Here is a 19,167-nt window from a genome sequence, read left to right as displayed (position 1 = left end):
GTGATGGATTCTTAGACCTCTGGGAATTAATTACTTGCACCCCTTAATGGTTCATGATATATATAGAGAGAGAGAAGATACAACATTTTTCTCTTCATCTGTATCTATAGGTTAGAAGATGAAGCATCACTTGAGTTCCTATCTAATTCTAATGGGTGGTCATGTCTCCTTACAAACTAACATCTTTTGACATATGACAGTGTAAAACTAGAAGAGACTGATAGCAGTTGTGATTCTGATCTATGCACCAAAACTGCACACTTTGGCTAGAAAGAACTGTTCTCTTAAAAACTCCATGCAATCTTTGCAGCCATCTGGCACAGTGCTGGTTAGTGATGTTTCACTTGGTGACCACCAACATTTCATAACAAATAGAATCCTGAGACTGATAGCTATAGTGATTCTGAAACCTACACAATTTGGCTGGACAACCCTTCTTTTGTTTCTTGCAATCCTTGCAACTATCTGACACAGAACTGGTTGGTGGTGTTTCATTTTTGTGACAACCAACATTTCATAGCAAGAAAAACCCTGATACTGATAGCAATTTGTGATTCTGAATCATGAATGGAAGATAATGATGGTAGCTGTGATTCTGATAATGAAACCTGCACAGTTTGGCTTGAAGAATCTGTTCTTTTGTTCCATACAACTTCGATACCACCAAACGTAGAGTAGTTTTCTGATGCAGACAGTGTACAGATAGATACCAATCTTACGCGTATGTATTCTTCTGGATTTGGTCTTTTGTTTTCTTCCTGCAATACCACCATCACAACCCCTAACAAAAGCCAGCGGTGTTCATGGAATCTGTCGGCCATGGCTCCAATAATACCTATAGACTCTCCCTCGATCTACTGGTGGGCTTCAAAGGAGGAAGAAGAAGTCCCACTGCAACCTGCAAGCTAGCATTTCATTGCTCCAACGTTCATGAAGAAGACAGGAGAAACACAAGTTGCTCTCAAAGAATTCGACAATGAAACATAGAATGGTATAAATACTTATAATAACAGGAAATGAATGTTAAATTATATATTTAGCTTAAATATTTTTGTTTTCCCCTTGAAGAAGACAATGATTTTTGACAATTAGAACATAGAATGATAGGCACACGGAAATATATAATATATAGAGAGATAAAAATCGTTTTTTGACAATATGATGGCATCACGGATTTAATAAACAACCTGTTTCATAGATCAAAAAACAATTTTTAAGATTAAATTAGATATGTTTTGGGAATTGAAAGCTTCTGGTGACATGCTTCAGTGTAACAAATGGCAGAAACGTTTCTGGAGTAGTGCGGGAATCAGCAGTATGTGAGGAGGCCATTACGGGAATGAAAACGAGATTATCCAGCGGAGGAAGCTCCAAAATTATTCTCTCTCCTGTCAGATCTGCGACACGTAAGAAGATGTAAAGGGGGATGAACACGAAACAGCGAAACAAAAGCAGAGACAAAACCGACAAAGCAGAGTCCAAAAGCAGCCATTTTTCTCTCCAACGGAGGGAGGAAAGGAGAGAGCAGAGAGGATGGTGGAGGTGCTCCGTGTCGATCCGGAGATCTTTCCGGGAGAGCTTCGTCACAGCGGCGTGAAGCACGATCCCTCCGAATCTTCTTCTTCTTCTTGTTCTTCGTCATCTTCGTCGTCGTCGTCTGTCACCCTCCTTTAGTGGCGGCTGCGTGCCGCTAGTGAGAAAGGCGTTGTATTTTGCGGGTCGGTCATGCGCCTTTCAGGAGTTTTGCTTATTTTTTTCCCAGCGTCTTGATTAGCGAAGAGTGGATGGAAGGTATGAAGATTTCGTCTTGAGGAGTCTTTTGCAAGCGAGGTTGACGGACGGATCAAAAGATTGGATTTTTTCTGTTCGTGTGTCTCTTTCTCTTGGTGAGGAGGAATCCGGAGACTGGTTGGTTTTGGAAAGTTATAGCGATGAAGGGAAAAATATGGTTTTTTTCCTTAATTGAGGTCTATGGACAATTTGGTGCCGAGTGATATTTTATTTTGTTTTCTGTTGTTTTGTTCTGCTTTGATGCATCTACAGCTTGAAGTTGATTAGGAGAAGAAAAGACTCTCCTTTATGGTTTCTGATATGACTGCATAAGATCCTTCATAAAGACTTGACAATTCTGAGTTCTCGGATACTGTATATAGTAGAGTGTGGGATTTGGATTTTGATTAGTAGCTCCAGATTGGATCTGGTTTTAATTTGGTTTCAGATTCGATAGTTGGTGACTTTGATGCAGAAGATTTGTTCGTTGCCACTGCGTCTTCTTTGAGGATTTGGTGGGTTTTTTATGACCTTGATCTGATTATAGTTGAGGGAAGGTCTGGAATTAGGTTGACAGAACTAAATCTGATGGCTTTCCTCGGGAAGAAACATTAACACCCCAAGTTCTGCGACTTTATCGGTTGTGGAGAGAGATTACCATGAAACTGGAATTTATGAGCTTTCTTCTTCTAGATTTGCCAGTGATTCTATACTTTCTTACCTTTTGAATCAGATTATGATTTCAGGTACTTTGTTCTTCTCTACTCTTGAAATTTGTTTTACTTCTGTTTTTTCGTTGGTGTTTTGATGATCTTTGGAACTGATCATAGAACAACTCATAACTAGGAACAGGCTGCAAATTTGTGGGGGAGAAGAAACAGCATGTGTGGCATTTAAGTCTGTTAATTTCAACATATAAATAACCAAAATAACTAATGCATGCTTTGATAATTATTGGTCACTTCTGTTTATGTGAAAGCTCCAGGTTTTGTTCAGTACCGGATCACTGGGTGCTGTTTCATTTCAAGAGCTAGATGTACAGACATGTGCTTTGATTGAATATTAACTCGTTAAATTTACTCAGATGTTTGTTAATTTAGTAACTTCAAATAAGCAATCTTATGATTTCCAACTCTCTTCTGCTCATGACATCAAATTAGTTCATCTTACGTGTCTTTTGCATTCTGAGCTACACCATTTGTTTATAACCAGACTGTTAATCTATTACAATTGTAAGCTATAATTCCCTGAGGATAACATCCAGCAATTGCAAATAATTTAAATTTGTTTATATGCAGTTTATGCTAGCACTTATAATTTTCTACCGAGATCCATGAATATGTTTTACTGAGAAGCACAATATGCCAACCAATTATCACAGACTATAATATCCAGATATATATTTCAGAAGCTTGTATGAGAAACCATTAGAGCTTGCACATAATTACTTTTCAAATACAATCTTTCAGAATTACAGTTGTAAGCACAATATGTGCGTTGACTATTCCTTTCAGAATATGGCAATTAAAGTCTAATATGCTGATGATTTTAATAATAAATTTACTTGGTCTGTTGCAAATTTTGACATTACTGCAATATATTGCTTCCTATGATAATATGAGCATTGGGCCTGCTAATATCTTATCCCATCCCCTCATCTGTTTCCTATTGTACTTCTAATCCTTTTTTCATGTCAAAAAAATCTGATTTATCTTCATTCTTAATAATTCTTACAGAATTTTATTCATAAAGTTCTTCAGTTTTCGTCACCACCTGTGAGCATAATTTGAAGTTTAAACACCCTTAATGGCGAAAAGATTCTACAAAAGGTCTGCACAATCTGAAAAGCATAATGCAGGCTGTATGTGGGCCTTGATTAGCTTGTTTGATTTTCGCCAAGGGCCACCCACTCCAAAGTTACTTTCAGATAGGAAGCATGGAAGTCCTAAACAAGGTGGTATAGCATATTCATTGTTTTGTTCGCTAAGTGCTTAACTTTCCTATTTTAGTTACATGAGATTGATAATGGTTTTTCAAAATGATGTTTGGAGGAAATGATATTCCGTATTCATTTGTTTTTCATTCACTTTGTTTGCTATTTGAGTACTCTGTGATTGATGCTTCGCTTTTTTCTTGTTATATTCTGTAAAAGAATTCTTTTATTTCACATTGTCAAATGTTCTTTATGCCTGTCTCTTACATTTTGTGAAACCTAAAAACCCGTATAAATGGAATTCTTGTGCACACTTTTAGTTGCACTTTTGATAGTGAACAAGCATGTACGTTTATGATTTCTACAGGTTTTCACAACATTAACTTCTTCTTGTCAAGGCACATAAAACAGTATATTGTTGAGAGATACGACTGGCTGTGATGCACAGGATTCATATGACTCATTTTTGTGGTAATAACCACCAATTATTGTAAGGTTTACAAATAATACTTGTAATTTAATGAATTATTAGGCATATCTTACAAAAGTTCTCCTCATGGTATATATCTCAAGGTTCAAATATTCACATATGCTTGAAGGAAATTAGTCTATCTCTTTTTTTTTTCTTGTCTATCTAATATTCGCTAAATATAACTATATATATCATTAAAAGATCATGAATATGAAAGGAATTGTTTTGACTGAAATATCATCATCAAACCACTGCAGTTTCCTGGATGAGATGTAATATCACAAAATGCATTTCCCTGAAGAACCACTGCACTTTTATCGTATGGTTACTTTGAAGTTGCTCCAAGTACCCTATTGTCGGAGAACATAATCTTCAAGTTGCTCCATGATGAGCACTAAATATGTCAATTCCTTGGACAATTTTTTTAGTTTGTTAGTGATAAACATGTTTCTTTTATTTAGCTTTGGTGTTTGAAGTTTCTGTATTATTTAACGCAGGTAATGGTTATTCAAAAATTAAAGTTGGCATGCACAGCAGTTATGAAGGCAAATATAAAGATGCTAATGTAAGTACAGTCTATTCCAGAATTCTAATACATGTTGAACACATTAATTGCTTCTGTTGACTAGTAAAATTCTGTATTTGGTTGCTTGACACAATAGTCATTAGTGTCTATGATATCATGCATATCTCATAGGTGATTATCAAAATGGTCTAGGAGATTAAGTCTTTTATGTTCTAGTCAATGTAGATTGTATTGTATTGCAAATCATTGAATATGCCAGGTTGAATCAGAATGTGGATTGGGGTACCTTTTACTTTTTTAGCTGCAAGGCTTTTATTTCTACTGTATTACCCCTTTTCGTTGTTCACTGCTTGTCGGCATACTTTTTTCTTGATATGCTTTTCGTTGATTGTCTAATCTCTTATACAGATTATTCTTATTGTTATTTGTCAGGGGACACACTCTGCTAGTACTCTCTTAGATTTTTATTTTCTCTTTGTTTGTCTTCAAAATTATGCTTGGTTGAACCTTGAAAATGGATTATGTGGTTTTTTAGACTGAGACACACCCCACTACTCTCAGGTTTGGTATGTATGCACATGTTACTTCTTTTATTCTTATTCTATTAACTGAAAGCAAAATTAACCTGTACATGAAGAATAAAATTCTTTTCTAAATGAATGATTCACCTATTCAAAAGTAATTTCTCTTTTAGCAGTTCTTTGATGTTCATCTCAAGTAATGCTCTATGTTGAACTCAATCATAATTGTTTTTATTATTCTTAAATTTTTTGTTGATTTTAACACCATATAGAATGCTATTGCAAGGTAAGTTTCACATAAGCATATAAAACCTCTTAAAGTTTTTATGTGATATTACTGTAGATACACTTGACCTATTTTGGTGTTACCATGTGCTAATGAGCAAAACTTTATTTCATCCGTTATAGTACGAAGGGTTAATATTACTCATGGGGCAATGGGAGTAACTTGATGCATAATTTCTTAGAGGGGATTTCTTTTTATTCTTTTTCAATATTAATGTACATGGATATTCGATGGTAAAGAAACTGTCAGGTTATTTGAAATGCTGAAGGATTATCATACTATCAAGCTGAAATTAATATCAATATAATGCAAAACATCAGACAGTTGGAAATACATCTAAGATTTTTAACTTTTTGGATATGGTATTCGATGAACTCATTATGACTTTGCGGATCAAATGAACTCATTATGACTTTGCGGATCAAACGAACTCGTTATGACTTTGTGTATAGTATCCATTCCAATAATAGTTCCATATGAAGGCCATTCTCATATTATCAAAGTTAGGTTCATTGTAGTTCATGCATGTTGTGAATCTCTTTGGGTTTCTGAAAAGCCTTAGCATTGAAAACCAAGTTAGAAAATGATTTATTAAACCTACTTCGCAGAATGTTATGGAGACCAAAGCAAAGGGAGTGGATCTTTGTCTTGCTAGTGTCAAAGTACTTATGGAGGAAGAGATGCTACGAGATCATCAAGAAAAGAATATTCTGATCTCAGGAGATGGGACCCACTCCAAGAACATTCCTCGAGAAAGAAGTAAGACAAAAACTGGCTCTGCAAGCTTGAACGATCAGCTGTCTGATAATTTTACTCTAACTGAGAGATCTTCCCGTAGCTTTGATCTGGTTGCATTTTTGGTTAAGTTATACACTCACTTCAAAGGATGTGAAGAAATGCAGGTTGATTATGATAATAAGATTGACTTATGTCTTGCTATGAAAGCTGTTGTTCAGAAGATGAGTGACCATCCTGATGAGTTTGATTCCCAGCTTGATAAAAAAGAGTATTTTCTTTACAAAGCACTAGCTGATTTTTTTGAGGCTATTGCAAATCAGGAATCTCTTGATGAGAAACATATTGTAAATAAGGCTGTTCGGTCGAGAGAGTTTATGGATGCATTGGAAATCCTTGATTCAAATAAGGAAGTAGTGCTGAAGCTCCTAGAAGATCCTAATTCACATTTTTATAAACAAATTGAAGATCGTCAGAAAACTCAAGTTGTAAAAGTGGCCAAGATGGTATCTGAAAATTATTCAGAAGTTCAGCAAGATGTCAGACGAAGGAAATTTCATGACTTTGACAATAATGAACTCTTTCACAAGCAAAGTAGATACAGCTTTTTCTGGAAAAAGGACAAGCCAAAGGAGGCCAAATCATTAAAGAACAGTCAGAATTTGGAAACTACGAATAGAGTGGTTGTCTCAAAGACCAATCCAATGAGGACACGAGAAGATATCATGAATACTCTGAGCTTTTCACCTGAATCACGTCATAAAATAAGGCATGAGGAAGAGGGTGATAGAGCTGTATCCCATTTTTCTCTAAGAGAAATTAAAAGAAGGCTCAAACATATAATTGGTGGGAGCAGGAAAGAAGGAAGAATGATCTCCAGGGATGGTGTTTTACACAGAATTCCAATTGGATACAAAGTTTCAGGTGGCAGAGATAAGCTGCTTAACAATGAGGGTGTAATATCAAGCATGGAAAAGTCTTCTGAAGTTTTGCCCGTTTCCAAGGGAAAGGACAGTAAGGTTAATCCAGAAGTACATGAACTTAACATCAGGAGTGGTAATTCTGCCATAAAACCTGGTTCTCCTATCTATAAAGAAGGCAAGAAACACCTTGTTGACCTGCTAGATATTGGAGATCAAACAGCTAGTTTGCGAACAGCCCATGTCTCAAGATCTTTGGGGAGGCTGCTTTCTATCCCAGGGTACAGTGTATTATCTCCGAGAGTGATTCCCGGAAGTGACAAGGAGCTTGTCTTTCCATCTGAATTGACAGGATCTCTCCCATTACAGCAGTTCAATCAAGAAGATGCAACCAATTCTTTAAGCCCACTGAAACAAATCTTGGAGATCTCATCTTGCTCTTCCAGCAATCAAATTGATGAAATAACATTGCTTGACTTGAAAGCCAAGCTCACTGATAACCACATGCAGGATGGATTGTGTATTGGATCAGACTTGAACCATGAAGGTAATACTTAAATATGTAACTGAGCTTCCTTTTAGATAATTTCCTGTGCTTTCTTTTAGAATGAACTCTGTCAAAACTTTTCAGGAAGTGCACAAAAAAATATGGACACAGTCGATGTAACAAGCAAGTTATTGACTGACATGTTAGACGTGTCCTTGCAGCCAAATAGCTATGAATCTAATGTTGCATGTGAACGATGCAACGGAGCTTTAGTAAGTTGTATTATTTGTTTCTTTTTGTCTGAACAATTTGTGCTTCCTCAAATGTATTTATGCCATTTGTTCTACTAGGGTATGTCAGAGGTAGAATCACATACTGTGACGCAATCTGGATTCTCACCGAGATCTTCTCTCAGAGAAAAATTAGAGTCTCCCGAAGGCACTATCGGGAAGCCAGGGCGATCAAGTCCAGTATCTGTTCTTGAAAAATTCATCCCAGCAGAATTCACCAGTCCTAAGTTCAGAGCTGTAGAGCACTGTATGATCTGACACAATATGAATATCTTTTATGTCGTCATTTACTCATCCCTAGTTTCTCATTTTTACGGGAACTGATTGATGTTATGCTTAATTTGCAGCTATGATTCCAACACAAGATGCAAGAGTCAATTTAAGGACTTACTCTGAAGGCAGACAAGCTAGGTTTAAATATGTCGAAACCGTGTTGCAAGCCTCAGGGTTAGGCTCTATCGTCTCAGAGAGATGGCATTTGGCAGAAAAACTACTCGAGTCATCCTTACTCGATGAAGTAGGAATGTCATGTTCTCCACACATAGATGATCCAGAGCTTCTATTTGACTGCATCAATGAAGCCCTTGAAGAGATACAGGCGAAGTTCTTCAAATGTACTCCTTGGGTATCCTTGATCACATCCAACCTCAAGCAGGCTCCAGTAGGACAAAGGTTAATCAAAGAAGTTAGCAAGAGAATCGAAATGCATATTCCCATGTGCTTACCGAACACATCAGATCAAATAGTAACAAAGGACTGGGAGTGTGGAAGTTGGATGGACCTTCAGTTCGAGACCGAGAACATCGTTGTCGAGATATGGGATACTGCCCTAGATGACTTGGTGGAAGAAACTATATTTGACCTGTGGCTTGAACTCTCAGCTGACTGGTGACATTCCTTGTTCATAGTTTGATATATATGTTGAGCAACATTTCAGTCAACCAAATCCATTTCTATGCAATATGAAAAGGGGGGAATGGACCTTGTCCTCTGCCTTGTTATTAATGTTCCTGGTGTGGTTTTTTTACTGTTATCAGTCACAGCATTACACCTAATTACTGCAATAGTTTCTACTAATTCTATTGTCTTTCCTCATGTGTAATGCTGTGGAGGAGACCTAAAGAAGCTTGAGATGTATGCATTTGGGTCTTAAGATGTACTGTTAATAATACCCTGGAAATGGTGTTAATCACTGAGGTGTTCATCACATCTGAGTTCTATATCTTATTTATATTTGGCATGTTCCTGTAAGATTCATGTCACTGAAGAATCTGATAACATCTGATATATCATTCATATGCTGAATGATTCATATTGTTCATCTATCTAACTCTGTATGCCATTCTTCTGTGATCTCCGACTCAAAAGAATGCTCTACATACGTGCAAATTGCACTCTGCATGAATACTACTTGAAGCTAATGGCGATGGGGCTCCTGACGACATGCTTCCCTGAAACCCACTTCAGCTGTCCCTCGGCATTGCCTGAGCCACCACCGCCTTTGCTTTCGAATGTGATCTTGAAGGTCTTCTTCTCGTTTACAGAAGTGAACGAGAGGCTTGTCGGCTCCACTCGCACTGACACCCCTTCCGGCGCATCGATCTCTGACGAGTACGTCTCGTGCGCCTCGCCGACGTTGGTTACCGTCCGGGAGAATACGACTGCAGTAGGGTGATTCCCACCGAGAGGCACCAAGATGGACGGGTAGTTCAGCTCTCCCTCGGTGATGCGCTTCGCCAACGAGCAACTCACCGAACTGTGAATCACCGATCGCACATGGGCGTCGGTGTAACCCAGGCCACAGAGGTAAGGGACGTAGTCGTCGGGGTCGATGTCGTAAACTAGCCCCGGATCGAGGGCCTTAGCAGGGTCCACTTGACCGGCGCCAAAAGAGAAGAGTCCTGCCGGGAGGAGCCTCTCGTCGACGATCGGCTGCCCGGTGTTGTCGGATGCGTAAGCAGTGGTCATCATTGCCGACTTCATGGCGGCAGGCGACCAGCCCGGGTGCGCCTTCTTCAGCAGCGCGGCCACTCCGCTAACGTGGGGGCAGGACATGGACGTACCTGACATCATGTTGAAGACGGCCCCGGTGAGCTTCGTAGTCGACGTTGGATGCGGCTGCGACCCCTGCCCGAGCGTGGAGGGCCATGCCGCGAGGATGCTCACCCCGGGGGCGGCGATGTCCGGCTTCAGGATCCCCGGGGACTCCTTGCTGGGGCCTCTGGAGGAGAAGGAGGGGACCGCCGGCGCGCGGGAAGTATTCATGGTCGTGCCCTTGAAGACGATGGCGGCGGTCGGGTTCGAGGAGGACTTGATGTAGTCCTTGATCTTGGAGCCGTAGGCGTAGGCAACGTGCGACGCCGGGAGGACGTGCGCGTCGGCGAGGGTGCTGTATCCGTCCACCTGCTCGTTCATAAGGATCATGCCCGCGCCGCCGGCCCCTTGGACTACCTTGCCTTTGTCGATCCTGGAGTTACCGCCGCGCTCGCAGAGCACTACCTTCCCCCGCACGTCCAACCCGTCCAAGGAGCCGTTTCGGCACTTCGAGGCGTTCATCTTGCTGCCGTCGCCGGCCCACACGAGAGGTAGGTTCTTGGAGCCGAAATCGGGCGGCTGCTGGTACAGCGACTCCCCGTCGAATTCCTGGCCATCGCCGAGCTTGACGGTGGCCCTGATGGTGCGGTTCGTGGAAGTTGCTGCCACCGTCAGGACCCACGGCGCCTCGTTGGATAGGGTGGACTCCCCCGGCCCTGAGTTCCCGGCGGAGCAGCTGACGAAGATCCCCTTCTTGATGGCGCCGAAGGCGCCGATGGCCACCGGGTCCGCGTGGAAGGGCGCGGGCGCGCTTCCGACGGAGAGGGAGATCACGTCGACCCCATCTTCTATTGCAGCATCCATGGCGGAGAGTATGTCCGCGCCAGCGCAGCGCCCGCGGTCGCACACCTGATACACGGCGACGTGGGCGCGCGGAGCCATCCCGGCTGCCACGCCCGCAGCGTGTCCAAGCGCGTCGGCATGGTCGACGGGCGCCCCGGCCGCAGTGCTCGCCGTGTGGGTGCCGTGGCCCTCGTTGTCCACAGGGGGAACGGCCGAGACCGCCGGGAGGCCGTAGGAGCGGATGAAGGACTGCGCACCGATGAGCTTGTTGTTGCAGGCGGACGTTTTGAAGTCGCACTGGCCCTTCCACCTGGAGGGCGGGGGGGGCATGCCCTTGTCATCGAAGGAAGGGTGGCCGGGCGTGACGCCACTATCGAGCACGCCGATGATGACCCCCTCGCCCATGTTGGACTCTTTCCACACGCCGCCGCGGCCGCCGCCGCCGGAGGTGGGGTCTCGCAGGCCCATGAACTCGGGCGTGTGGGTGGTGAGGAGGTCGTAGGTGCGGTCGGGGTACGCGTGCACGAACCAGTCCAGCTTGGACATGGCTTCCACCTCAAGCGCGGTGAACATGGCGGCGAAGCCGGTCATCACATTGCGGTAGGCATGGAGGATGCGGGAGACGGGGGAGTCATCACCCTGCAACGAGAACTGGGCGTTGGCTTTGGTCAAGAGGGACACGTAAAAGTTCCTCCATTCCGTGGCGATGGTGAAGAGGGGGCCCTCCGGGCGTCGGACGTGAATGATGTACCTCTGCAGCCCTCGGTCGTCGGGTCCGTCCGAGGGTTCGGCGAAGTGGCTAAAGGGGCCGTCGATGAGACGAAACGGACCTCGGATGAAGAGTTGAGCGTCGACGGCTATGAACTCGGCGGAGAGGAGGAAGGAAGCGAAGAGGAAGAGGATGGAGGAGTGGCGAAGAGCCATGAGAAAGAGGAGGAGGAGAGAACAGGGGGAAGGCATGCAGCTTTATACGAGGTAAAGAGAGTGGACGGTGTGGCTGTGTGGTGGTCAAACATCCTCGATGTGAACCGTTGGTTCTCTTCCTCTACTTGACCCGGTAAAGCACTACTTCTTCTCCTTACCTTTCATGGAGAGGTGACTGCTCGGTGAGATGAATGACCAAAAGTATTTGACTGTGACGTAAGAATCTTAAGTTACAGTGTTCCTTGTTAGAAAATATTAGAGTAAACATTGAAATATTCTTATGTTTTTAAAAGTTAGATTATATATAGTTCGAATCTAATTTATCAATTTTTAATGGTTTTTAAATAAAAAAATATTAGTATATATATTAAGTATTTTGAGAAAATACATGGACATCTAATTAAAAGAAAATTGATATATGAAATTAAGATTTATATAATTCCAACAATTTAATTGTCACGTCACTATCAAATAAAAATAAAAATAGTTTTTTTTTTTATCAAAATAAAGAATATTTCATGTAAATTCAAAAATATTCAAGTTATTGTCACCCATCAATACTTATTATTAGCACAAATAAACATCATTATCATTATCATTACTGCGATCATCATCTATTTCGATCCTAAAGTTAGTGGACCGACCATTTCAATCAAAGACACTCGTATACATCACAAACAATCTTGAAGAAAGCTACTTTTTCACAACCTCACATGGGATGGGATGGGAGAGCTTCCAACTTTGTTCCTTGTGCATTGGACAAATCACTTTTGTAGTGCTTCAAGCAATCACGTTGACATTTCAATATGAGAGATGCTTTTTGGCCCATGAAAGAAGCCAAGAAATGAACACACTCAGTTTATCTTTTGCATGTTTACTTGCACAAGTTACATGTCGTGCATTGTGTAGTTTAATGAGTTGTTGTCGATGGACTCTGTCAGCATTGTAAGAGAAGCACTGAATGCACGTTGAGCACCACAATTTGCAAGTAAATAATGTCTCAGCCACCTTAACAATCTCATCTCCTGCTGTTTCCGGGAAGGAGAGGAAGTACTCAGGTGGACTTAGACACCCACACAAAAGTCAACACTTGACAGATCTATCTGTGGGAGGTGGCATCAATCTTGACCACAAACTCCTAAGGAATGGAAAGATGAGAGAATGCTCATATCCTAAGAAAATCTAACTACTAATCCATCGATTAAAGAATGTACTGAACAAGCAGTAACAACTTGGTGCGCACACATACACAGACACACAAACGGCTTTGATGTAGTCTCTCTGGATCATGCATCCTGTGTTGCAGCAAAGTCGCCGACCGTGTAGCCGACCTTGTCGAACCTTCCTCGCTCGCTGTTCTCTCGGAATTTGATGTAGTCTCGGCAGACAAATGGCCTGTAGAGCCTCTTCCCCCCATCCCCCACCACTTCCTCCGGTGCTGCCACAACCTTCTCATCCTCGAAACACCAGAAGAAGGCAAGTGAAAACCGGTTGGCCGTTTGCTTCAGAACCACCCGGTGCTCAGACGAACGTAAACGTCCATTACTCCAAGCCTGCAGCAAGTCTCCAATGTTAACAACCAGTGCCCCCTTGACCGGCATTATGTCCACCCATTTACCTTCCTTTGATCGCACTTGAAGCCCACCCATCTCGTCGGGATACAGTATCGTTATGCAGCTCATGTCAGTGTGCATTCCGAGCCCTTCCACCTCGTCCATGCTACTTTCCTCAGGTCTCGAGTAGTTGTTTATCCTTAGATATCCATGGCACGCACTGAACTCAGAATCATAGTACTTGGTCTCAATTCCATCACCCAAACAGATCAAAAGGATTGCCAAGATCCTCCTAGATAGGTCTACCATGGCCTCCCCATACTGTTGCAATATGTGGCTGCCAAATAAGAAGCAAGACTGCATTCAACACAAGAACATGACAACTATGGAACAGAGAAACTAACACTATACTCACCAGAACTCGACGTTAGGTTGCTCAAAGATGGCATCGCTCGATCCCTTTGCTGATGCAAGGTAGTTTGGACCTGAGACTCGGAGGCTCTCAAAGAATGGCGATGCTATGAAGTGAGGAGTGTAAGTGCCCACCGCAGTCAACGGCCCTATCTTGAGCTTGGCATCCAATGGGAGGTTGAAGGCTTGATGAGCGAGAGCACGAAGATGGTCGTAGAGGTCTTTGTTGATGCCATGATTGGTGATGTAGAAGAAGCCCCAGCCCTTGCATGCTTGGTACAGCGAAGAGAGGGAGGTGGTCAGCACTGGTTGAGAGATGTCCAGCACAGGGAGCTGCAGAGAAGTTTGCTCAGACATAGACACCATCCTGTAAAGAAGGGAGCCAAAGCAGGGAAAGAAAGAGAGATACAGAACAAACAGGAGGGAAACCTTGGTTTGACAACCATGTATGTGAACAATTTATATCTCACTCTGGTTGCCAAAGTTAAGTTTTATTTTTCATATTTAATAACTTTCTGCCAGTTCATGCATATGCTTATCTGGGTCTTATAGAAACATATAGTAGGGGAGCATGATGCTCCAAGTTAACCTGCATCTGCCCATCCATTAATTCAGTCTAAGTTTGGAGAAAGTAGATGAAAAAAGTCAACAAGGGTTTTGCAATAATTAATCCTAGTTAATGGCCAACATGAGGCAACAATTACGGGCAAACGTTTCGTCTTCTGAAGGGGACTTTGTTAGGTAAATCCTGTTACGTGATCCACCAGTATGTTCTCGAAGAGAATCAAATGCAGCAAACCCAATACAACAAGAGGGGCACTGTGCTATTGTGTTGTGCTGAACCTTTTGAACAGTCTTCAGTCCAAACTTCCAAAGTCACATGGATTAGAATGACTCAATCATTCACTAGGAGGAAAGAAGATTGAATAAATGAAAAAAAAGGAAAGATAACGTAGGAAAGAAACAACAATTGCAAGCTTTCACCTAAAATTGCTAAAGTTTGTGCTGTTGTCAACCCATCTAAAATCTTACATTGATAGATACAGAAAAGGTTTATTAATTATATTTCAAATAATAGCTGAGATAAATTGAATTCGATGAGATGGATGCTTGTGATAAAATACGCTCTGAGAATTCAAATTTCAGACATGCAACATACATAAAATTCAAAACAGAACCTAGATTACATTGCAACCTAGTATGATCTAATGTAATTGACTAACATATTAAGAAATTCAAACATAGTTACAAAAGTTTCAGATCAAACCTGAGGGCTGAAATTAAAAAAAAAGCTAGACCAAACTTGCATAATTCAACTTCATATGGGATTCAGCTGTCATGCTATTATATCATCAAGACGTATAACACTTGTATGTTTTTGAATTCAACTTGCATATTTATATGGGATTCAGTTGTAATGCTATCACATTGCCAGCATGCATTCTGCAAGTGTACTAGTAGCTCATACTTATATTCCCATATTATGGGCACTGGAAGCATTTAAAGAGATCTTTTCACATTGCAACCAGAAAACAATTCAATAATTAATCACACATGCAATATTAGTAAATGATCAACAATATATCAATTAATTGCTAAATAACATTTAAGCCAAAGAAACTTGCATATTTAATATGGGATACAACCGTTATTTTATTGCATCATCAGACTGTATATTGCAAGTGTACTATATATATATATATATATATATATATATATATTGCTTCCAACATTATAGAAACCAGAAATATTTATCAACAGGAAATCAACTTGACCAATAATAACATGTAATACTAGCAAGCAATCAACCATATGTCAATTAAATGTTTAACAGGATCTAAGCAGAGAAAAAGCAAAGAACATCACCAAAGAGAGAAAATGTCATATTAATCCTTGATCATTGGTAGTTTGCTGCTGCTGTAATATCACAAGAAACATGCCCAAATATAACTCTTGAGATAGAAATAAGCTTCATCTATGTGCCTAGTTGCTAGCTTAAGGAGAGAGACCTGGAGGACATTGAACCCTTAAATACACGAGGTCTACCCATGCTGGTACCAAAATGGAAACTTCATCGACTATTTTCACTTGAGACAGGATGCATTCTTTTTTTTCTTGAACTAGTTAATTGTGGGATTATAAATCTATCCTTAAAAGAGACTTAAGGTTTACATATATATGTCTGTAAACAACCTCAGTGACTTCACCAGTGAAGGTTTTTATTTAATAATGGCTGGAGACGTTCAATCAAGGACTGCTGTACTGCCCAAAATGGTATGGTACAGATGGTATGTATCAGTCCGAGCATGGGCTGATACACAGACCACCCTGCTTTGGACGATCTGGTTAAAATAATAAAAAACAAAAAAGTGGTGGGGCCCTGTCTAACTCAGTGTTAAAAAAAGAAAAAAAAAAACAAATTAGGGCTCGTGAATGCAAGCCCTCTTCTCATGTATGATGCCGCTGCTGCTTCTCCTCCTCTTCTTTCTTCTTCTTCCTTCTCCACCGCTTCCTCTTCTTCCTTCTTCGTTCTTTCCTCCTTCCTCCTCTATTCCTCCACCGCTCCTTCCTCTTCTCCCTCATTTTCATCTTGACTGTTATATACTGGTCTGACAGATCATGAAGACAAGTTCGGTACCCGAAATGATAAACCTTACGTTAAATGATCGCCTACATTTATCATTAATTCCCCATGAGATGCCAAGAATTTTCTGATTGAGAGAACTCATATTGAAGTGCTAAAAGATAAAATATGCATGACACACATGAAACCAAACCTTTATCACTTGCTTCTTATCTCGCAAGACTAAATCAAATCTATACCTCTAAGGTACATCAATCATATGAAGAATTTGTAGCATAAAAATAGGATTTTTGTTCAAAATTGGCATCAATCATGTACCAGAATGCGAAAGATTTAGTCATATGTGACGCCTTGGTACATTCTTCACGGGTTACATTTAAGATTTCTCAGAGTGAGGAATTTGGTTCCACACTTGGAAGAATTTTAAAAGTAGAAAATTTGATCACAAAGTTAAAAGGTTTTGAAGAATGGCAATTTAACCATGAACTTGGAAGTTTCTTTAAAGATGGAAAATTTGACCCCAAACTTTAGAATGCGGAATTTGTGCCCAAGCCCATGATATTCTTTTGTTGGAAGGACCACAAACTAAATTTGCAAGGGGGTTTAGTCGGTGATTGTTCCAGCTGAATTTTCTGAAGTTGAGGTATTTGTCCTCAAACTTTGATATTTTTGTCTTCAAAAGAGGTTCACTATCTAGGACCTCAATTGGGAATTTTCTGAAGTTGAGGTATTTGTCCTCAAACTTTGATATTTTTGTCTTCAAAAGAGGTTCACTATCTAGGAGCTCAATTGGGTTGAGCTAGCAAATATATCGGTTGATTTCTAAGAAAGGAGATTTCACTAATGAAAGAAAAGTACATCTAGGATTTCAGTGGAGTCAAGTTAGCAATTATTCCAGATTATTTCTAATAATGCATATCTTGACCTCAAATGTACAAGACTTAGCTTGTGGTCAGTGAAGTTGAACTTAAAAGATAATTCCAAGAAATGCTTCAACAAGTTACCTCGCATTTTCCATCACTTGAGCATTATTTTTAAATGTGCTATCTCCAAAAATTGTCTGAGATGTTTGTGATCTTTGTAGCTTGTCATAATTTTTCTGGAACAGTTGAAGCATCACCAGATTGAAGTTGTGCCTTCAGTTTTTCATCATCTTGAAGCTTGTCCAATAATTCATCACTATTGAATCCATAACAAGATTCTATTTCAGATGGATTTTTGCACCTCAGAAGAGGCCACATCACCTCTCAGTTCCTGGGTAAAATTCTGCATCATCTTCAACCTCTAAGAAAAATGACAATACCAGCACCAACAACAAAACAGAATACATAAATGACAATGAACTGTAATCTTATACATATTGATTTGGAAGTCAACAGGGCAACAGTTAAATACAAGCAATATCATTATAAGCTTGCTAGTTGTGCATAAGAAACAAGTTCAACCACCTTGTTTTGACAAGAATATGTAAGATATCAGTTAAGCAAACGATGTCATATTTCTAGACAGACCTCCTATCATGTTATATTTCTTGCTCGAAATAGATGGGACATTACGGCTTCTTGTTGCTGACAGCCTATCATTTTATAGCAAGGAATGAAACAACACACCTACAAAAGGATAAAAGAGAGAACCAACTTCAGATGCTTAAAGCAATGTAATTGCTTAATTAGCTTGGTAGTCATGATCCAAGGCTGATGATTATGAATTAGCATGATAGGGCGTGGTCTTGTTTTCAGCAGGTGTTGCTTTCGCCATTTATTGAGGTACATGCATCAATTATTGCTTGAGTCGATTCTAAAATTAAGAATCACAATGAAAAATAAGCTCCTGAGGAGTTTCTAATATTCCCAAGGACAAAGTCAGCAGACCAGTTAAGATGATTTAACAAGAAACAATTGCAAAAAAGAGTGAACCCCAAACAAGAACAAGTGGAGATAGGTTTATCATTAATTCTCCACTGTCATCTCTTTTGTATTTGATGTATTTATTTAGACTCTAAAGATCTCTTCACTCTATACAATTACATCAAATTTCATATACATTTCAAGAGGTGCAAAAGTTTGTCAGTGTCTGTTGTAGACTAGAAGTCAATGATGTAAAAAGAAAAAGAAGAACCAAACATCTAAGATTCAATAAATTCACAAGAAAAGCATGACTCCATGTGAAGAACCTAATTGTTGTTTTTTGTCGAAATGAAAATTCATATACCAACTCCAATAAGGAAACTAACACCTTGTCCTGATGTGTTCAGATAATCTTGTCCTGTTATTATTATGCTAGTAAGGTTTTCTGGGGTTTAGAATTGCCAAAGGTCGAGTAACATCTCTTTTTTTTTTTCGCTTTAGAAATTAAAATAAAGGACTACCGAATCCCACAGCTCGGAAGCAAAAAAAGAAGTAACCTGATAGAGAAACATGACAAAGAGCCAGGAGAAAGTTCCGGAAGAAGAAATTTAACATCGCCTCCGTATCCAAGCCCTTGATCACAAAGATTCTTGGCCATGAGGCGCAGCTTGAAGAAATCGGAGTCCTGGAACCCATCGGTCTCCAGCATCCTCTTCTTGTTCCTGGCATTGCGCGCATCCATAACCAAGCCCTTGGTCACAACATTCTAGGCCATGAGGCGTGGCGCAGCTTGCAGAAATCGGAGTCCTAGAACCCATCGGTTTCCAGCTTCCTCTTCTTGTTCCTGGCATCGGGCGCCTCCACCAAAGCCTCCATGTTTGGAATCACGGCGGCTTGGGCCACACAAGGAGGTTTCAGTTCCTCCACTCTTCGAGAACCGAGTTGCCGGGGACGTGTTCGTTGAATTGAGCGAGAGAGGAAAGGGGTTTGCAACCAATGTCAAGAAAACCAACATAGCTTTCTTGAATATG

General features: G+C 40.7%; 3 protein-coding genes and 1 long non-coding RNA gene across 4 annotated transcripts; 1 reads left to right on the top strand and 3 right to left on the bottom strand.

Moving 5' to 3' along the window:
• Positions 1–1,096: 1,096 nt before the first annotated feature.
• On the bottom strand, positions 1,097–1,608 carry LOC135635835 (uncharacterized). The gene is made up of 2 exons (XR_010495746.1): positions 1,469–1,608; positions 1,097–1,388 (listed from the first exon to the last, which is right to left on the bottom strand). It is a non-coding gene; the product is annotated as an uncharacterized LOC135635835 (long non-coding RNA).
• On the top strand, positions 1,504–9,147 carry LOC135635832 (uncharacterized). Its single transcript, XM_065147196.1, has 7 exons — positions 1,504–2,516; positions 3,507–3,724; positions 4,673–4,740; positions 6,117–7,710; positions 7,795–7,922; positions 8,001–8,187; positions 8,288–9,147. Exons 2-7 carry the CDS (start codon positions 3,577–3,579, stop codon positions 8,830–8,832), a joined length of 2,670 nt encoding a protein of 889 aa, XP_065003268.1. The 5' UTR covers positions 1,504–2,516; positions 3,507–3,576; the 3' UTR covers positions 8,833–9,147.
• A 116-nt stretch (positions 9,148–9,263) lies between these two features.
• Positions 9,264–11,814, bottom strand: LOC135635834 (subtilisin-like protease 4). Its single transcript, XM_065147197.1, has one exon. The coding sequence runs from the start codon at positions 11,775–11,777 to the stop codon at positions 9,348–9,350; it is 2,430 nt and encodes an 809-aa protein (XP_065003269.1). The 5' UTR covers positions 11,778–11,814; the 3' UTR covers positions 9,264–9,347.
• An 880-nt stretch (positions 11,815–12,694) lies between these two features.
• On the bottom strand, positions 12,695–17,287 carry LOC135635736 (gibberellin 20-oxidase-like protein). Its single transcript, XM_065147025.1, has 2 exons — positions 13,710–17,287; positions 12,695–13,631 (listed from the first exon to the last, which is right to left on the bottom strand). The coding sequence occupies exons 1-2, from the start codon at positions 14,069–14,071 to the stop codon at positions 13,028–13,030; spliced, it is 966 nt and encodes a 321-aa protein (XP_065003097.1). The 5' UTR covers positions 14,072–17,287; the 3' UTR covers positions 12,695–13,027.
• Between the last annotated feature and the right edge of the window lie 1,880 nt (positions 17,288–19,167).

This window comes from Musa acuminata, chromosome BXJ3-4, assembly GCF_036884655.1.
Source record: "Musa acuminata AAA Group cultivar baxijiao chromosome BXJ3-4, Cavendish_Baxijiao_AAA, whole genome shotgun sequence".
Lineage (NCBI taxonomy): Eukaryota > Viridiplantae > Streptophyta > Magnoliopsida > Zingiberales > Musaceae > Musa > Musa acuminata.
This window is presented reverse-complemented; position numbering and strand designations above follow the sequence as displayed.